The 14,648-nt window shown below is 52.3% G+C and overlaps 7 protein-coding genes across 7 annotated transcripts; 4 read left to right on the top strand and 3 right to left on the bottom strand.

The window, feature by feature from the left end:
* Positions 1 to 818: 818 nt before the first annotated feature.
* Positions 819 to 2,251, bottom strand: F5J12DRAFT_903383 (uncharacterized protein; the record flags this gene model as incomplete). The annotated part of the gene is made up of 3 exons (XM_051748397.1): positions 819 to 1,151; positions 1,506 to 1,581; positions 1,635 to 2,251. 3 exons carry the CDS (start codon positions 2,249 to 2,251, stop codon positions 819 to 821), a joined length of 1,026 nt encoding a protein of 341 aa, XP_051603453.1.
* A 257-nt stretch (positions 2,252 to 2,508) lies between these two features.
* On the top strand, positions 2,509 to 4,598 carry F5J12DRAFT_888935 (uncharacterized protein; the record flags this gene model as incomplete). The annotated part of the gene is made up of 9 exons (XM_051747294.1): positions 2,509 to 2,617; positions 2,670 to 2,778; positions 2,829 to 3,137; positions 3,196 to 3,256; positions 3,321 to 3,556; positions 3,619 to 3,835; positions 3,895 to 4,329; positions 4,398 to 4,466; positions 4,521 to 4,598. The coding sequence occupies 9 exons, from the start codon at positions 2,509 to 2,511 to the stop codon at positions 4,596 to 4,598; spliced, it is 1,623 nt and encodes a 540-aa protein (XP_051603452.1).
* Positions 4,599 to 4,749: 151 nt separating this feature from the next.
* Positions 4,750 to 5,685, top strand: F5J12DRAFT_780082 (uncharacterized protein; the record flags this gene model as incomplete). Its single annotated transcript, XM_051742452.1, has 1 exon — positions 4,750 to 5,685. The coding sequence occupies one exon, from the start codon at positions 4,750 to 4,752 to the stop codon at positions 5,683 to 5,685; it is 936 nt and encodes a 311-aa protein (XP_051603451.1).
* Positions 5,686 to 6,918: 1,233 nt separating this feature from the next.
* On the bottom strand, positions 6,919 to 8,608 carry F5J12DRAFT_378305 (fructose-1,6-bisphosphatase class 1/Sedoheputulose-1,7-bisphosphatase). Its single transcript, XM_051739119.1, has 7 exons — positions 8,415 to 8,608; positions 8,237 to 8,365; positions 7,913 to 8,168; positions 7,778 to 7,851; positions 7,604 to 7,703; positions 7,268 to 7,537; positions 6,919 to 7,199 (listed from the first exon to the last, which is right to left on the bottom strand). The coding sequence occupies exons 1-7, from the start codon at positions 8,465 to 8,467 to the stop codon at positions 7,053 to 7,055; spliced, it is 1,029 nt and encodes a 342-aa protein (XP_051603450.1). The 5' UTR covers positions 8,468 to 8,608; the 3' UTR covers positions 6,919 to 7,052.
* Positions 8,609 to 8,637: 29 nt separating this feature from the next.
* On the bottom strand, positions 8,638 to 10,922 carry F5J12DRAFT_378494 (uncharacterized protein). Its single transcript, XM_051739121.1, has 5 exons — positions 10,832 to 10,922; positions 9,543 to 10,774; positions 9,246 to 9,487; positions 8,737 to 9,180; positions 8,638 to 8,683 (listed from the first exon to the last, which is right to left on the bottom strand). The coding sequence occupies exons 2-4, from the start codon at positions 10,728 to 10,730 to the stop codon at positions 8,751 to 8,753; spliced, it is 1,860 nt and encodes a 619-aa protein (XP_051603449.1). The 5' UTR covers positions 10,731 to 10,774; positions 10,832 to 10,922; the 3' UTR covers positions 8,638 to 8,683; positions 8,737 to 8,750.
* Positions 10,923 to 11,014: 92 nt separating this feature from the next.
* Positions 11,015 to 12,004, top strand: F5J12DRAFT_903379 (uncharacterized protein; the record flags this gene model as incomplete). Its single annotated transcript, XM_051748396.1, has 4 exons — positions 11,015 to 11,114; positions 11,169 to 11,243; positions 11,297 to 11,322; positions 11,381 to 12,004. 4 exons carry the CDS (start codon positions 11,015 to 11,017, stop codon positions 12,002 to 12,004), a joined length of 825 nt encoding a protein of 274 aa, XP_051603448.1.
* A 348-nt stretch (positions 12,005 to 12,352) lies between these two features.
* Positions 12,353 to 14,643, top strand: F5J12DRAFT_903378 (peptide N-acetyl-beta-D-glucosaminyl asparaginase amidase A-domain-containing protein; the record flags this gene model as incomplete). Its single annotated transcript, XM_051748395.1, has 12 exons — positions 12,353 to 12,492; positions 12,549 to 12,575; positions 12,626 to 12,646; positions 12,711 to 12,804; positions 12,889 to 13,045; positions 13,100 to 13,230; positions 13,290 to 13,370; positions 13,427 to 14,008; positions 14,063 to 14,192; positions 14,248 to 14,337; positions 14,390 to 14,548; positions 14,573 to 14,643. 12 exons carry the CDS (start codon positions 12,353 to 12,355, stop codon positions 14,641 to 14,643), a joined length of 1,683 nt encoding a protein of 560 aa, XP_051603447.1.
* Between the last annotated feature and the right edge of the window lie 5 nt (positions 14,644 to 14,648).

Raw genomic sequence — 14,648 nt, 5'->3', positions numbered from 1 at the left:
CTTCCACTCTTACCCCCTCCCTTTCCTGTCCCCTGAGCGTTTCCCAGCCCACCAGCACTGCGACCACCGCCGCCCTTGGATGAACCCGGTTTACTGGACGCCAAAGCGGCAGTAGCCCACGCTGAAGAGTCCGGGTGGACGAAAGGGCAACCGCCAGCTGTGTAGCGTTTTCGACAGCCACCTTGTTTCGGCTCGCCGTCGTCGGTGTGGTACTGAATTGTATGTATGTAAGAAAGTGAGCGCAAGGACTCGGTGCGACGGCAAAAGCAAAGCGTGCAACGTCATGACTTACCCGACACCTTACGTTTGGCATCTTGCCGCTGCCGCCAGGACTTTGAGATCGGCTTCTGGATATGCTATGATGGCGAGGACCCGACTACGGCTTGATGGTGATCGCTTCGACAAGGACAAGGTTAACGTTCAACGGTTGTACAGGCAGAGGAGACTCGTGGGACAACGCCATGAGGAGAGGTATCACAAAGTGGATCCAGTCGTGAGATCTGGTAGTCAAACGTATTTGCACCATGCTGCCGCAATATATACATAAATTCAACGGTCAAGAGGTAGACAGTAGCGCTAGCGATATTCTAATCTACAAAGTCGATTTTATCGTTAGGAAACGTCTCAATCCGTAAGTATCAAAGCAGTCCGTGCAGCCGTTAGTTATCGTATCGCATCGCATCGCATAGAGGGGGGGAGTATCGCAGTGGGAGCACAAGGATCCAAGAAGGGGAACCTTAAGGAAGAGAAAATGAAAAAAAAAAAAAAGAAAACGCCCAGCGGTGCAAAATATAAAAAAATAATTCTCCAAGCATCCTTTACCACAACCAACCGCGGGACGAGGGTCTCCTGGTCGGACGAGGCTTGCGCTTGACAGCAACACGAGGGCCATCGTCATCTTCGTATTCTTCAACCTCGTACTCGTCAATCTCCTCCGCCCTCAAGGGTTCTTTTATGATTTCCTCCTCTATGGTGATAGCGGTGGTGCGAGGGATGGCGGTAGAGAAGGAAGATGACACGACGTCAGGGGTTGGGAATGCGGCACGACGGGTATTGGCAGGTGGTGGAACGGTGACGGTCTGCGGCGGAAGAGTTTCGTATTGAATGATGGTTTTGGTTTCGGTTTCAGCGATAACTAGTGGGGGAAGTTCCTGCAAACAATGCAGTCAGTGGACGAGTTCCAGAGTATATGAAGAGCAAGACCAGTTGGCGACCATATAGGAGAAATAAATTTTGGAAAATGAAAAGATGAAATCATAGTTTGCCTTGAGCAGGGGTCACGTGGCGAGGACGTCGATCGCGTCGCGACTGCCGGAAACGGAACCAATCGCCAACTGATCTCCACTTCACTGAAAGACAAGGGGGACGAAGAAAAACCGTTGTCCCCCAAGCCCGGACGAAGGAGGGTGATACGAACTGTATACAGTATGGTATGAAAAGAGGATGAAAAAACCTCCTTCGTCTCAGAGCTCGGGACGGCGCGGAGCTGGAGTAGGCGGTTGTACCTTGAGTTTTCGCTTCGGCCCAGGTTGTTCATAGTAAATTTCCTCCTCGACCGCGGCATTGTCACTGTTGATAAGACTGCCGGGTTCCATGAGAATGGGTATGAGGAACCATGGACTGATGATACGTACACAAGCTGCTCCATGATCCAGGCTTCGCGCCGCGAGGCATCATGTTCTCTCCGGTTGACACTCTCCTCGCGACGAGTGATTTCGCGCTCACGTTCAGCAACTTTGAGTTCACGATCAAGAACCTCTTCGGCGCGAGCGCCGGCCTCTTTCCACCAACCGGGGGGAGCGAGTTCCTGCTCCCTGACGACTTCCTTGATGATGGTTTGGGCGGGAGGCATATCGACGATGGTTTGAGTAGCGCATGGGGGACACTGTTGTTGACTCGGAAGGACGCCACCCGGTGCGCCGACGAGAAGCTCTGCTTCACGACGGGCAACTTCGGCTTCGCGCATGGCAACGTCACGCTCGCGCGTTACAAGAATCTGGGAACGTTTGGGATTGAGGTAACCCCAGATCCCCGTGGCGGCTTCGTCCTTGCCCGGTGCTCCTGTCGCGCCTGAGGACGCGGGGAGGGAAAGCATGACGGCAAGTACGGCGAGGACCAAGGAGAGAACGAGGAGAAGAGTGGTTGAGGAGATGGTGCGATGGTGGTGATGTCTTTCAGAACGGTGACGGTGTTCGCGCTCGCGCTCACGCTCACGATCACGGTCGTGGTGGGAAGACGAAGGAACGGCCATCCTTGCTGTCGGTACGTTTCTTACGCTGACGGAGTGGGATGGCGAGATAGAAGAGGTTGCTCGTGTTCGGGACGTCGTCGTGGTGAAGGTAGGGTAATAAGACGGGAAGAAAAAAAATGGGGGGAATAATAAGAACAACCACGGGAGAACACTTTTTCAATTGTTCAACATTACCTTTTTTGGCATTCTTTGTTTTGTGCAAACAATCACGTGATCGTGTTACACCACGTGCACCACATGCGTTTCAATCGACCACAATGCCAGCGAATGCAAGACTGCCGCCATGGCTCAAGTTCCTTGACAAGGCCGGTTTTGACTGCATCTCGCTGGGCCATCGTGCACTCAACCATTCCCATCTAGACGTCCGTGATCGTGACCGTCTTGGCAGCGACGGTGTGCCTCCATACACGCTCGGCAGGGGTTATATACTTTGGAGCGGGCTCGCTCGCGTGCGCCCTGTCGGCGAAACTCGCTAAACAGGCGATCAGACAGGAAAGGCCTGTCAATGGGAGGAAAGTGTCATACGGGTATGTAGCAATCCCGTCCCTCATTCTGCAATTCCTCACAACGAACTCAGTATGCCAAGCACGCATGCCTCCGCCTGCACGTTCTTCGCCACGTATGCTGCACTCGCGAGCATTTATCTTCCTGTTCATCCACGAATACACCCACTGCTGGCCACGCATGCACCCTTCGTGATGATCCCATGGGCAACGCTTATCGTACTCTCTCGTGTCTGGCTTGGTCACCACACCTACCCCCAGGTCGCTGCAGGAGTGACGTTTGGCATCTGCTTTGCGAGTATATGGTTGAGACTGTGGGTGGAAAACGTCGGCGGGGTGAGGGCGCTGGGTGGGGAACTTGAGAGATGGGTAGTTACTATGATGTCAGCTGTGACTGTCACGTGACCGACGCGTAACATGTGACACGCGTGCCCTATGTAGTCATGTCACGCTGGATTGCCTGCAGTCTTTCGCATTGTACGATGAACAACAGCCTGCGAAGGTTCGCTCAGGCCAATACAGCGAGCCTTCCGGGCTCTCCCCACTCGCCATCTCCCCGTTCCCAGAGCAGCGGCATACAGCCACCGGTGACGCCGAGGACCCGTGTGTCGTATGTCAACTCACCCTCCACCACGCCATCCATATCCTCCAACATTCCGTTTGATTGGGAAGCGGCGCGCTCAAGACGGCCTCCACCCTATGGCACTCCCTTCAATGGGAAACGAAAAGCTCGGATGAGCAATATCGGTACGGCAGCAGCCACTCCAAAGAGGGTCGTCCGCAAGAAAGGGTTTGTCGAGCGGTGTGTTCAGTTGCCGCATTCCAACGACCCTGTCTGATTATTGTCTATGGTGGCGTGCACAGTATGAAGGATATTCCCTCCCGAATCATGTTTGAAGTCTCGCTCTTTCCATACAACATACCCTTGCCCGCCCCGAAGACCAGCGGGTGGCTCATTGGGTTGTCCATGCATTTCTTGCATCTTTGTGTGCGCGTGGCTCGCATCCGTGCCACGTCCGAGTCGGATGTAGGCTGGGAAGACCTTTACTGGGAACGCAGCCAACAGAGCTGGTTCGACTGGGTACGCCTCCGTTACGTAAATGGTTTTAATTAATTCACAGCCCTGATACGTCTACTCAGACTATCCCGACGACGTGTCTCTTGTTGATCGCATCCACGTTGAATGTTATGCACTTGTTTACGGAAACGCGAACATACCGACTCCATATGCGTTCCAGGGCTGATCCCGTGTCATCTCCCCATACGACTTTTGTTTCATCGCCGCAACAAGAACCACCGGTGACGGAGGATGAGGCGGTTCCGCGATCGACGTTTATGCAGCGGATCCTGGGGTTGATTGGATCGATGATGTTGATTTTGTGGCGCGCGTTCGTATATCTGGTGCGGTTCTTGTTGGGGATATCTTCTACCAGTCCGTCGATGTCTTCGCCGCCTCGTGGCGCGCCGGCAGAGCAGATTCCAACAACTCGAGGTATGGACGCCGGGAGAGCTGGAGCGCACCTTGTTCGCCGTCTATTCGCCTGCACACGCACTTCCTGTGGATCTGCACTGATGGTACGAACTGGGTGCTGATGTGTGCGCTGATGGTGATGGTGGGTGTGGAGATAGGTGCACTCGTGCAGGCGTATGAGGCGCTGGTGAAAGACCGAGCCATTTTGGCAGCCGAGGTCATGCACGAGTACAATGAAGGAGTAAGTGGGCTTCTTCTTCCCATACTAATCGCTCGACTGACGGAACCATCCTAGTTTGTGCATCCTCGAATCAACCCTGTGCGGCGCGACGTGGCTGTCATGACCCACCAGGCCGAGATGGTGATTACATAAGTATTATAGACCTCATGTACCTTTTGTCGGAGATGATCGGACAGGCTTAGTCACTCGATCTCCCTCTGAGGGAAAAAAAAAAAAATCAAAATCTTATCATATATTCTGGCATTCCACCTCAGCATCGCACCCGTCTGACTCTGAGTCGTCGATGGCAAACCTGCAAGGCCTCAACGTCGTCCACGCAGCACAGGAGCCTCCACACGCCGATCTCCAAGACACCCTCACCTCCCCCTTCCCCGACTTCTCTGCCCACCTGGACCTGTGGACCAACCTCACCTTCGACAGCACAGACGACCCTCACCACAGACACAGGAACAAGCCTTCTTCATCAGAGGAGGACCGCGACGACGACAATCAGTCACCCCCTCCCCTCGACATCTCCTTCCAAGATAACCACGACCACCCACCCACCCCTCGTTCTGCCGCTGCCGTACCCCCCTTCGACATCAATTCATTGCTGGCAAGCTTTGGCGCCAATCCATTCGTCTTGCCCCCTGCTCCGGCTCCTGTGCCACAACAAAACAACGCAGCCCCTTCCCAGTTCTCCGTCATCCCTTCATTGGCACAGCTTATCGCTCTGCAGACTGCCCATGGTGTGAACTACCCCGTTCCACCCCCTCCTGCTGCCGTTCCTGCGCAACCAGCTGCCGTCCAAGTGCCAGTTCAACCACCTCCGGCTCCCGTCCCGATCTCCGTACCCGTCCCTCAGCCACCAGCCAAGCGCCCCCGCACTGCCAAAAGTCAGTCCCTGGGTAGTGACCACTCCGACGTCTCCGCCGCCCAGTCACCTCAGGACCCTGCCTCACCAGCTACTTCTACCACTCAAACTGAAACCACTTCTCAGGTGTTCGCAGCAGCGGAGGATAAACGCCGCCGCAATACCGCAGCCAGTGCTCGTTTCCGTCTAAAGAAAAAGGAACGGGAGGCTGCGCTGGAGCGTCGTGCAAAGGAACTCGAGGATCGCGTCCTCGAGCTCGAACGCGAGTGCGAGGGACTTCGCCGTGAGAACGGCTGGTTAAAGGGTTTAGTCGTCGGTGTCACCGGCGCTGGTGCTACTCAACAACCGCAGCAGCAACAGAAGTAGACGACGTGTCGAAAAGACGCTCAGGACCAGCCACAAGTTGGGGGTAAGCACAACACGGCCACATGTGCATCTCAGAACGCGACGTTGACACTGCAACCCGCCAGCCGCGCCCCCCGTTCTTGATTTCACTACTTTCACCAAACGCAGCAGGATCACTGAAGTTGGTGATCAGTCTATTATCGCGTTGTGCTATCGGGGTGGATAGAAAGTTCGACGGAAATACGTTCAACAGCGACTATCGGCAGGAGGCGAGTTGACAACAAGAGTGTATTATTATGTTATGTATGATGCTCTACTTGCTCTATGCAACCCCCAACCTTGCCATAGATCGCACACTGTGGACACTCTGCGCTTAAATGAGCCCATCGGCGTTCCTGTGTAATGCCTACTCTCTGCACTACGCTCAATAAAGATTAGCCCACTACTCGTTTGGTGGACAGCGTGCCGGCCACGTGCCAGGCTATGAATGGGTGAAGTGCCCAATCCACTGGCACTACCGACAAAGATGGACGGTTCGTTATCTCTCGATCAAACTATTGGGAGACCCAGCCCCTCCCTATATTGGACCGATTTTGATTCGTTGGCTCAAGAGAGGACAGCTGATTCGGACATGAACTGTTGCCACCGATCGGGCTCTACTTACACAAGTAGACAGATATGTAAGACATGATTAATGAACCCCAGGACTGACAGCTCCTGATCAAACTCCCACGTCAACCGCAGTCCCTTGTTGTCCCCACTCCAAGGAAGGCCCACACTAATATTGTACCTGGAAAGGACCCTTATGGTTTGTTACAGGGTCGTTCAATCCGGGCGCTCATTTGCTGTAAGCTGCTAACTGGCTTTGGCCCCATCAGCTCGTCGTCCGACAAAGTGCGATGCGGCGCACATAACTTCAAACGGGATTTAAAGCACTGTATCGGAATGTCAGTCTTATCTATGTCTGTCCCTTGACAGGTCTTCTCGTGGGAGCATCCATGGACCGCGATCCCTTTAGAATTCGATCACTGCGGGGGCTGCCTTCGTCCCCCGCACCTTGTGACGTACTAGTCAGGAATATGTATGTATAATCTATGCAGTATGCCCCACGGTCTGGCATCGATAACAATTGCACGGATTGATAGCACTGGACTATTATAGGCCAAGGATTAACCCCACGGGGCCTCCAGCCACTCTGCCGAGCGCAACAACACAAGACGGCCCAGACTTGCCCATCGTTTCCGCCAAGTACGTGGCACGTCCAGTGCTATATACATGCCTTCATACCGAGAAGTCGAGCGACTTTTTTTGCCCTACAAGTATTAATACACCTTTAATTACAGAAAGTAATCGTCCTCCGTTTCTTCGTGTGCTTCTGAATCCCAAGGCTAAACTGTCGAGTTCTGTGCAGCATAGAACTTCATCAAGTCTAGGACATCATCCCTGCTTCCAAGGAATACGGGGCATCGCTCATGGATGCTTTTCGGAACGAGGTCGAGTATGCGTTTGGTTCCGGTCGTAGCAAGACCTCCGGCCTATTGTTGCAGGGATTTTTCGCATCAACACCGAAGTCTCTGCACAGGGATCATCACATAACACCCACCTGCTCAGTCAAGAATGCCATCGGGAACGCCTCATACAGCATCCGGAGTTTACCTGACTTACTCTTCTTGTCATCGGGGTACCCGAAAATACCGCCGTACAGCAACGTCCGGTGCACGTCCGCCACCATGGAGCCGATGTACCGCGCCGAGTAGGGTGAGCCCGTCTTCGGGTATTTTATGGAGTTCAAGTAAGCGGTCACAGGCGGGTGAAAGTACATCGAATTGCCCTCGTTGAACGAGTAAATCTTACCCCGTGGCGGGATTGTGATCTGTGGCAAAATATATTATGACGTTAGTACGAAAACTGTTCTACCAGAGAAATGGTTGACACGTACGTCAGGATGAGTGAGAATGAATTCCCCAAGTGCGGCGTCGAGGGTGTACCCATTAACTCCCGACCCTGTCGAGAGTACCAAGTTCGCAGATGAACCGTACCTGTATATATAGATATGGATCTGTCGGTCAGAGAGAAAGATCCGGCGGGATAGGGGCTAATATGACCGACTGACATAGTGTATCCAGCAGCAACCATTTCTTTCCCGGGCCTCAAGACGTCCTCCAACGATCCTTTCGAATCCGGTTTCTGCGTTCTCACAAATGAGTTCAAGATGCAAGCACGGAGAAAAGAACGAAAAGTTGCATACGATTTTGTAAATCCCAAAAATGGTACCAATGTTCACACCAGCGTCGATGTTGCTGCTACCGTCGAGAGGATCGAAGACGACGCAATACTTGCCCTTGTAGCGCTCCTCAATAATGATAGCATTTTCGAGCTCCTCCGAGACGAGCACGGCAGTCTTTCCGGACGCGCGTAGCGCGTTAACCATGATGTCATTCGAAAGCACGTCCAGCTTCTTCTGATCCTCTCCCTGTACGTTCGTCTCCCCGGCAAGGCCAACGCTGCGTGCCATTACGGAAAAAGAAGTTAATGAATGGTGCAGCTTGCGGAGCAGACGCGCAGCACTTACAGGTTAATGAGACGCGCTTTCCGGACGTTGGTTGCGATGAATTTTGACGTTACTTGGATGGCAGTAAGTAACAAGGTCAGATCGCCGGTCGCGTCAGCACCCAGCCGCAGCTGGTCGTGCAGCACATGTCTGTGAATGGTCAGTTGGGTCATATACCTCACATATGTAATCGAATCACCTCGTCAACGTAATGAGATCAGTGCTGGGGGGTTCCTCGCTCGCGGTCGACATTAGCCTGACAGTGACACGGCTACTGAATCCTGAGAAAAGCGTAATCACGGGTAGCGATCGAGGCTAAGTACTCACTTATATAACCTATGGTGTGCGTGGTGGTACGGGTAGAAACGGATGGCAACGGATCGGACCACCAATGGTGACTGACGGGAGATCAGTCTTATCGGGGTGCAGCCTCTTCCCACGATGGTCCTTTGCATAGGGAGGAATCGGCTATGTACTTAACATTAGTGTGTTCTAGCGTATGAATAGAAAGCTATGTATACGGAGGTGTTCAATGTTATCTCTTCCGTTTGGTCCCGACAACCGAGGCCGACTCCTTGCCCTTCCGTGTACGTAGTGGAATAGGAAACGTATCACTATCATCGTCGTCATCTTCCCAATTCCCACCACTGCCACCAGCTCGCCTGCCCTCAGTAGTACTACCCCTGATTCCGCTCGTTTTGGGCACAATGCCCCCTATTCCATACCTGTCTCCGTCATCGTCTTCACTAAGAGTTCGTGAAGATGCATGCGCAATAGCAGCAGCGATCTCCGCACTGATACAAGCCACCCTTGCCTCCAGTGTTTCCTCGGATCCGGTACCTTCCCCCGATCTGTTTGTACTGCTAGCCTGCGAGATCAATTCAGATAACGCACGGTCAAACTCCTCCAGGTCTGGATCGTCCATTCCAGAAACCCTCGGTTTCTTTGCTTTCAGATAATATTTACTGGATTTAAATAAAGTAACCTTGAGTAGCCATGATAAACTACAAGAAAAACCGAGTTTACTCACACACCAGGATCTGGTTCCCATGAGGGATCGTGAGTTCGCATATGTTGTGTGAGGGTGGTCCGGCGGGTAAATGTCTTGTCGCATTCTGGGTCCTCGCATTGGTAAGGTCGTTTCCCGGTGTGCGTGCGTCGATGTCGTGCGAGACTACTCGAGTCACCAAAGGTTTTGTTACACCCCTGGTATTCGCATGAGTGTGGCTTCTCGCCTGTGTGCACTCGTTGATGCACATGCAACGCCGACCTCTGTCGATACGTGAGTCCTTCCACAGCGCTTTCTTTGAAGGATGGAGGAACGAACTTGAATGAATGTCTTCCCGCAGGCATTGTATTGACAGACGAATGGTCGCTCGCCAGTGTGTATCCTCGTATGCCGCGCAAGATCACTGCGGCGGGTAAAAGACTTATGGCAATGAGGCTCTTGGCATGTGTGCAAGCTGGATGTTTTCTCCTTCTCCGCTTCTCTTTCCCTCTCAATTTCTTTCTCTCTTTCTCTCCTCTTCTGTTTTTTATTTTCTGAACCGTTCTTGCGGGACGGGGATGCTGTGGATTGGACGCTCGGCCGATCCGGTCTAGATGATCGTTGCGTGACACGTGACGAGGAAGAAGGCAAGCTAGAACCATCGCGTGAGCGAGAAATGGGGGATGTACTTTTCCTCAAGGATGGACGTGGGCGACCGGGTGTAGGATCAGACTCTGAGTCTGCTTCGAAATGCGATGAGAGATGATATAGTATATCATTAATGTCATCAAACTCCCCTGGAGTTGGGGAACGTCGATCTGGAGTGGAACGCTCTGTATGTCCACGGAGCGAGGGAGATCGTTCCCGCTCAGAGTCGTATCCATTGCGATCACCCGGTGTCGCTGCAGGGTACAACAAGTCAAGGTCTTCGTCATCGCTCTCTCGGACACTGTCTACTACATGGCCATCGTTTTCCTCTGCGGTAAGCGAATGGAAAGCAGGGGCGTTACGTGTCGTGCGTTGCCCCTTTGTCGCATCCAATCCATAGTCTCCTGAAGCTTCCGTGTGACGCCCTTTAGATGCTGCGTGTGCCTGCGCAGCTTGCAACATGGCAGCTATTCCGGTCAAGTTAAGCTCAATGTCTGAAGTACTTCGGATACCAGTGTTGTGGCCGTTCTCATGACTGGCGTCCCGTGTGGCTCCTTGAACTTGTTCTGTATGCTCCCTGTCTTCTCGCCCAGGATTTTGTGCTCGTCGCTGCTGCTCCGCTGCGCTTAGCAACGCTGCAGAGGCTGCAGTTGCATTCTGATGGAGAAGGGTTGCAATTTCGCGCTCTAACATCTCAACGGAGAATTGGTCAGTGTCGGGGGAGGAGCTAAGAAGGGCACGCTGCGGAGACTTCGAAGCGTCGGAAACATCGAGCGTGTCATCATCGTGGATCAAGTCATCTTCTGAACCTAAAGTGTCGTCGTGAACGACATCTGAAATGTTGAGCACGGGTTCATGCTCAACGGGTTCCATCCCCATGATCAAGTGCCCACCGAGCGGCAGGGAGCGCGGTTGCGATATGTCTGCCAATCAAAGAAACAAGACGTGAGCGACAACCATTGCACACGTCATGTACCTACCGGCGTGCAGCACGCTGCTTGAATAGCAGTGAGGTTGGATACAGCAGGCCTGTTTCGAGTATGACACAACACAGACACTTGGAACAAGATCAGGTCACGTGAGTAGCCGATGACCAGGTACTGCCTCGTCGCTCTCCACTAATATAACCAGTGCTTGTCCATGTATCTTTGACGCAGTCAACCATGCCCACGACCATAAACAAGCCAGCGAAGCCAAAGGTCAAGCGCTACCATGGATACGCCGTACTTCTCTTTATCATGGGGACGCTCTTCCCACCGCTTGGTGTGTCTCCTGTTCGTCGATTACCATCTGCTCGATTGACGCCTGCGTTTTCAGCCGTCGCAGCGAGGTTCGGGATTGGAAAGGACTTTTGGATCAACTTAGTATTGACTATTGCTGGCTACATTCCTGGTGGGGCTTTATCCGACAATATGAAACCGCACATGATTCATGTTTCCCTATAGGCCATGTACATAACTTCTACATACAGGTATGTTGTGTCTCATCTCTTCGTGGTGTCCTCCGCATGAATGTCATATGTGTTGTAGAACGTCCGGAACAACAAGAACCATCGGCGTACGCCAAAATGGGCTCAGCGCTTTGGCCTCGTAGATACTTCTACCTTCGAACGCCACAAAAAGCGATCGGAGTGGTCGCACAGGTATAACGACCGAAATCCTGAATCAACTTTCGAGGGGCAACCTTTGGAGGATGGTCAGGTTGGGCCATCTCGTTCCTCAACGGAGAGTTCTATGCAACCCTCCACCAATGCGAAAGGACTGTGGAGACCCGAAGATGAATCCTTCTACGGCGAAGGGCGTGACGGCACGCCTGAATCAGGTGGCGGTAGATGGCGTTATCCTACCAACTTTAACGATGCGTTCTCTGGACCAGGGGAGGGAGTATTGAAGAAGAAAAAGAAGAAGGATAGATGGGCACGAACAGAGGATGCCTACACAGCTCCTGCACCCCGGAAGAAGAAGAAGAAGAAGACATCTAGGAATCGTTCAACTGTTGCTGACGGTGATACTTTTTCACAGAGAAACGGATCAGTGGAGATGGAGATGCCAGAAGATCCGAGTGGTGGTAACTACGAACGAAGGGATGGCAATGGCCAAGTAATAACGGATGGCGGACAAACGACGGTTGACATATTTAACCATGAGCTCTAAATGGGGGGAGGAGGGTGAGGTGCGCTAGAGGTTTAATGGCAATTTCTTTCTGAACTTAGTGTATCATACCTGCATCATCAGTCTTGTTATGATTCACAATCGCATTGCGGAGAATCCTTTCCTCTTATTCTGTCCATAGTGTAAGGTGAGGTCCAAGTGAACATGGCGACACCAGCTGATGGCACCGACTTACACGGTGGCACATGTAGTCAAGGAACGGTTGTAACCTAGTGAGAAGACAACGAACAATATTTTCCCAACGGATGATCCACATATCCGCCTGTGAAGTGGGAGCCGATTAGCAGTACTTCGTGAATCGTGTCCCTCTATTTCTCCCTGCCCGACGCGATGCTATCGGGATGGAAATTCATCGAAGCGGTGTTGGCAGTGGTCCCCCTCATCGGTACACAGGTTCTCGTCGACTTTCAGGTCGCTCAGCCACCGCCGGTCCCCAGTGACGCGAAGACGTGCACCATAAAGATCCTAGAGTATGTTGACAGTGTCATGCGTCTCGACGTGGCCTGCTGAGCGAATCGGTTTGCAGGCGCACGTTCGGCAACTCCTACTACGAGTGAGTCCAGATCATGTAATTCTCCTTCGTTACTGATATATTGGCGGCAGTCCGGAAATTGTGTCGTATAGGTGAGGCTGAGTGCATGCATTTCGAGCTCTTTCGTGCGAAGAGCACACCCTGACGGTCTGACAGCCCACCGAATGACTGCGGAACCGCAGGGTCGTGGGCAGCGGTGACCTTGAACTTTGCGGTCACGTCCAACGGTACGCAGTACGACCGCCTCGGTGTCTTCACTTTCCAGAACACAGAAAGTGCGCGTTGAGTCTCCCATTTGTGTCTGTGGCGCCATTGACTGGCATCCTCCAAACAGTCTGGCGCACTTCAACCCCCGAGCCCTACACCCAATGGCATCATTTGGACGTATACCAAGGATGTTGCGCGCTACATTCCACTCTTTGCAAAACCAGGAACATTCCTTCTTGAGCTTGATAATATTGTCAATAGCAACTTAACAGGGGAATACGCCAGTGTGTTCCTCCCTCTTTTATGAATTGTGTCCCTAACCTTTTACGTCTTCAAAGCAACTTTGTATGCGACCTTCTATGCGGCCTCGGAAGACTACCCTACCGCAGGGCAGTCAAACTTGATTGTTCCAATCTCTACCATGTCTGATACACTGGCCAACGACGCGTCCGTTCCCCCTGCGTTTTCCGTAAGCTGGCTCGTGTTTCTTGTCAACGAGTTACCCACCATAGGAAATCCCCCTTATAGCTAAACGTTACGCTCCCTCAAAATACCGTCGAGATTTACGCGGAACTTTATGCCTCCGGGAACGGGCAGGAAGAGTTTTGGGTAGGATAACATGGTTTTTTTTAAATACCTTTTCCTGACATCGGCTGTGCATACAGTACTACAACACGGCTAACGAGTACATTGACGATTTACCTTCCGGGACTACTTACGGTGGAGGGCCTTTCCGCGAAGTGCGTTTGCTCGTGGATGGACAGCTCGCAGGAGTCGCTTTCCCGTATGCCGTCATTTTCACCGGCGGTATCAATCCAGCTGTGTGGAAGCCGATCACGGCCTATGGCGCAATCGACCTCCCGACTTATTTTCTCGATCTGACTCCGTTCGCTCCTGTCTTCGCGGACGGTCTTCCGCACAACGTTACAATTGACGTAGTCTCTGCTGAGGCCGACCACACCATTAACCCCAACTGGTACGTCTCGGGGCTGCTTCAAGTTGTCACGGACGCCTCCGGAAAGCGTACCACGGGCCAAATGATCACCTACAATACCCAGCCGTATGCGACCACGCAGACCTATGGGAGTACAGATGTAAACAATGTCAACGTTACTGTAAATGCTCAGCGCCAGATCTACATTGAATCAATCGTGGTCAGCGGGAGCGGACAGTCGAATCGCGTCGTTTTCGAGCAGAATCTGGATTACACTAATACGCAGTATTACTTGAACGACACCAATACCCAAGTAAGTGTTTCCTAATCGTGGGCAGACCTTCTTTTATATCCGGCGGCCGTGTAGAACGTCGCACAAATATCCTCTGGCTCTGTAAAATCAACTCACAACGGTGTTCCTGTCATGGTCGACAACTTTGAGTACTCATTGTTCATCAACATGACTTACTTGGACGTCACAGATACTTCCATAACATGTACGTTCTTTCGTGCTGGGTTGGAAATATTGAGTCTGCTAAAATGCTGTACTAGTCTTTACATCCTTCGATCATTCATACAACAGACAACTCAGTCCCGCTCCCTTCATTCTTGGTTCTGATATCACCGAACGTCAATTAGCCAGTAAGTGCATGCTTACAATGGGTTGTCCGATGCTTCATTTCTCATGCCCTAGCCGGATACTTCACAATCTCCGCTGGAGGAAACTTCGGCAATGGCGACAACAACAATACTTTCAGTTACGTCGACAGCGAACACAATACCTACAATCGCATGGTTGACGCTGCGATGAATAAGATTGTTTACGATCAGGAGAGTGGTTCCCTCGCGAGCAGTTCGTCCGGCATGCCTTGGCAAGTCATCCCAACCTCGTTCCCTGTTGCCCCAGCTAGGCTACCAGGTGGAAAGCATGTTGGTGACAGGTTGTGAATTAC

The sequence above is a fragment of the Pisolithus orientalis genome (assembly GCF_024613125.1).
Source record: "Pisolithus orientalis strain OTSU chromosome Unknown F5J12scaffold_4, whole genome shotgun sequence".
Lineage (NCBI taxonomy): Eukaryota > Fungi > Basidiomycota > Agaricomycetes > Boletales > Pisolithaceae > Pisolithus > Pisolithus orientalis.
Note: the sequence above shows the minus strand (reverse complement) of the source record. Positions and strands in the feature narration are given on the sequence as shown.

Bases quoted from the DNA above. Each gene is read 5' to 3' on its own strand.
- F5J12DRAFT_378305 (XM_051739119.1), bottom strand. From the start codon at position 8,467: ATGTCGACCGCGAGCGAGGAACCCCCCAGCACTGATCTCATTACGTTG. The intron at 8,366-8,414 runs GTGATTCGATTA...GACCATTCACAG, and splicing joins GATCTCATTACGTTGACGAG to ACATGTGCTGCACGACCAGC. The intron at 7,704-7,777 runs GTCAGTCGGTCA...CTATATATACAG, and splicing joins GTTGCTGCTGGATACACTAT to GTACGGTTCATCTGCGAACT.
- F5J12DRAFT_378494 (XM_051739121.1), bottom strand. From the start codon at position 10,730: ATGGGGATGGAACCCGTTGAGCATGAACCCGTGCTCAACATTTCAGAT. The intron at 9,488-9,542 runs GTTCGTTCCTCC...ACGTATCGACAG, and splicing joins GCGGGAAGACATTCATTCAA to AGGTCGGCGTTGCATGTGCA. The intron at 9,181-9,245 runs GTGAGTAAACTC...ATTTAAATCCAG, and splicing joins TGGGAACCAGATCCTGGTGT to TAAATATTATCTGAAAGCAA.